Source organism: Hibiscus syriacus, unplaced genomic scaffold (assembly GCF_006381635.1).
Source record: "Hibiscus syriacus cultivar Baekdansim isolate YM2019G1 unplaced genomic scaffold, ASM638163v2 tig00003041_pilon, whole genome shotgun sequence".
NCBI classification, from domain to species: Eukaryota; Viridiplantae; Streptophyta; class Magnoliopsida; order Malvales; family Malvaceae; genus Hibiscus; species Hibiscus syriacus.
Window position 1 is genome coordinate 3,341,010 of NW_024061960.1, and position 2,935 is coordinate 3,343,944.

Consider the following 2,935-nt stretch of genomic DNA (forward strand, 5'->3'; position numbering starts at 1 on the left):
TTAGAAGTTCAATCCATCTTCGTTTCCTTAAATTCAGCTCTTTTTGAGTCAACAAATATTTTAGGCTTTTATGGTCTGTGTAAACATGACATCGCTCACCATACAAATAACGTTGCCAAATTTTTAGAGCGAAAACCACTACAGCCAATTCTAAATCATGCGTCGGGTAATTTCGCTCATGATTCTTCAATTGTCTGGAGGCATAAGCCATAACCTTTCATTCTTGTATCAGCACACAACCCAATCCATTATGGGATGCATCACTATAAACTATATACTCTTTACCCGACTCAGATTGCACAAGCACTGGAGCTTCAATTACAATTCTTTTTAGCATCTTAAAGCTTTCTTGGCATTTCTCTGTCCAAACAAATGGCACATCTTTTCACAACAGTTTGGTTAGTGGCAGAGATAACATTGAAAAATTCTTCACAAATCTTCTATAATACCAGCAAGTCCCAAGAAACTCCGGACTTCCGTAATATTCTTTGGAGATTTCAAATCTACTATGGCTTGAATCTTTTTAGGATCCACTCTAATGCCTTCTGTCGGCACTATATGACCGAGAAAAGAAATCTCATATAACCAAAATTCGCATTTGGATAATTTGGCATATAACTTCTTATCACGAAGTATCTGAAGGACTAATCGAAGATGAGTATCATGATCTTCCTTTGATTTGGAAAAAAACAAGATATCGTCTATAAACACTACTACAAATTGATCCAAAAATGGTTGAAACAATCTGTTCATTAAGTCCATAAGTATTCGTCAATCCAAACGGTATTACCGCAAATTCATAATGTATGTACCGAGTCCGAAAAGCCATCTTGGAGATATCCTCTCTTTCAATATTTAACTGATGATATCCCGATCTCATATCTACCTTTGAGAATACTGATGCACCTTTTAATTGATCAAACAAGTCATCAATCCTCGGAAGAGGATACTTATTCTTTATCGTTACATTGTTTAATTGACGATAGTCAATACATAACCTCATAGAACCATCTTTCTTTTTCACAAATAACATTGGTGCTCCCCAAGGAGAAACACTGGGTCTGATGAATCCCTTATCCAGCAACTCCTGCAATTGTGCTTTTAATTCCTTTAACTCCGTTGGAGCCATTCTATACAGAGCCATAGAAACAGGTTCAGTACCCAGATAAACTTATATTCTAAATTCCACTTCGCGATCTGGAGGTAAACCCGGCAACTCTTCCAGAAATACCTTAACTGTAGGAATATCCTTTAACATCACTTTCGGTATTCGAGTATCTACCACATTGCTAGAAAAGCTACACAACCTTTTTTCATCATTTTCTTAGCCGTCATGGCTGATATCACACGAGAGGATGATTTCGCTTTTTTAGCAATCACTACCATTTCGGAGTCTTTCGCATCCTTCAAAAATAATCACTTCTTATGACAATCCATCCATCCATGATGCGAAAACAACCAATCCATGCCCAGAATAATTTCAAATTCATCAAAAGAAAACTCCATTAAGTTTGCTAAGAATACAACCCCTTGAATCTTAATTGGACATTTTCTACATACTCGAGTTACCCTTATGCCCCAGAGGGTTTACTGCTATCATTTCACTATATATTGGTTCTACAGGAATTTCTCTAGTTTTAATCAACCTGGTACTAATATATGAGTGTGTCGAACCAGGGTCAACTAGAATAAAAACAGGATCATCGAAAAAATGAAATGTACTTGTTACAATCTCCGGATCATCCCGATCATCTTTAGTCTTTATATTATATACTCGAGCCACTCCCCGAGTTTCTTGTCTCTAGCTAGCCTCAGATTGACCGTCTGATTTTCCTCTCCCTCTGCTTCTATTAGGTGCTGCCACAGATCTCTCAGACTGTACGGATTAATCACCATACTTCTTCGGGCAATTTTGAGCAAAGTGACCATATCCACCACAATTGAAACAAGTACCAGAAAGCAACTTACATGCTCCCCCGTCTGACTTGCCACACGTCTGACATAAAGATTTCTCTCTATGAGCTCCTCCTGAGCTAACAGCATAAGAATGAGACTGCTTAGTTTTCCGTGAAGCTGCAGAATAATCAGTTCTATTTGTGAATTGAGAACCTGAGCCCTTGTCCCTTTTTGTATATTGTGCAAATAAAGACGTTCCGATTCTTTTTCCCATCGAAATACTCTGATATATTGCTAACATCACCTCTTGAGCTCTTTCAATGACCTTTGCTCTGTTTATAACCTCTTGTAAATTGGACAAGTTTAAGTCCAACATCATTTCTTTCAACTTAGGCCTCAAGCCCTCAATAAACCAATCCCGGCGAGCTTTTTCATTAGGTACTACCTCAGTAGCATATCGAATAAGTTTGTTATATTCAGCTTCATACTCATGCACTGTTCGATCGCCTTGTTTCAAGTTTAGAAATTTCAACAACATCGATCTCATAAATTGCTCCCCAATATACTTGTTTTTAAATTCATCCAGAAAGAACTGCCAGTTCACTTGTTCAGGCGATGCATACATTGTCGTGTTTGTCCACCATACTCGAGCTGATCCTCTGAGTAATGATACTGCTCCACCCAACTTTTCATGATCGGAGCACTGTAAACTCTCCAACATCACCTTAACATCATTCAACCATAAGTCTGCGTCCATCAGGCCCTCGCTTTCTTCTCCTTTAAATTCAGGAGCTCCCAAACTTTTTAACTCCTTTGGAAGTAGCATCCTTGTACTGAAGGAGCAGGGGGAGTCGAAGAAGGTTGGAGTCGTTCTATGATAGCATCTAGAGCTTGCATAAAAACTCCAAACTCCGGAACAGGCATACCCTGAGGTTGTGGTGCACTAGCATTCTCCGATGGAATCGGATGTTCACTGTTCTCTTCATAACTTTCACTACCTGATCCATCTCTATTCTCTAGTCCAATTGCCCTTCTCGAA

The 2,935-nt window shown here is 38.8% G+C and overlaps 1 protein-coding gene across 1 annotated transcript; it reads right to left on the reverse strand.

Moving 5' to 3' along the window:
* Positions 1–1,885: 1,885 nt before the first annotated feature.
* LOC120168034 lies at positions 1,886–2,653 on the reverse strand. The gene is made up of 2 exons (XM_039176894.1): positions 2,342–2,653; positions 1,886–2,239 (listed from the first exon to the last, which is right to left on the reverse strand). Exons 1-2 carry the CDS (start codon positions 2,651–2,653, stop codon positions 1,886–1,888), a joined length of 666 nt encoding a protein of 221 aa, XP_039032825.1.
* Between the last annotated feature and the right edge of the window lie 282 nt (positions 2,654–2,935).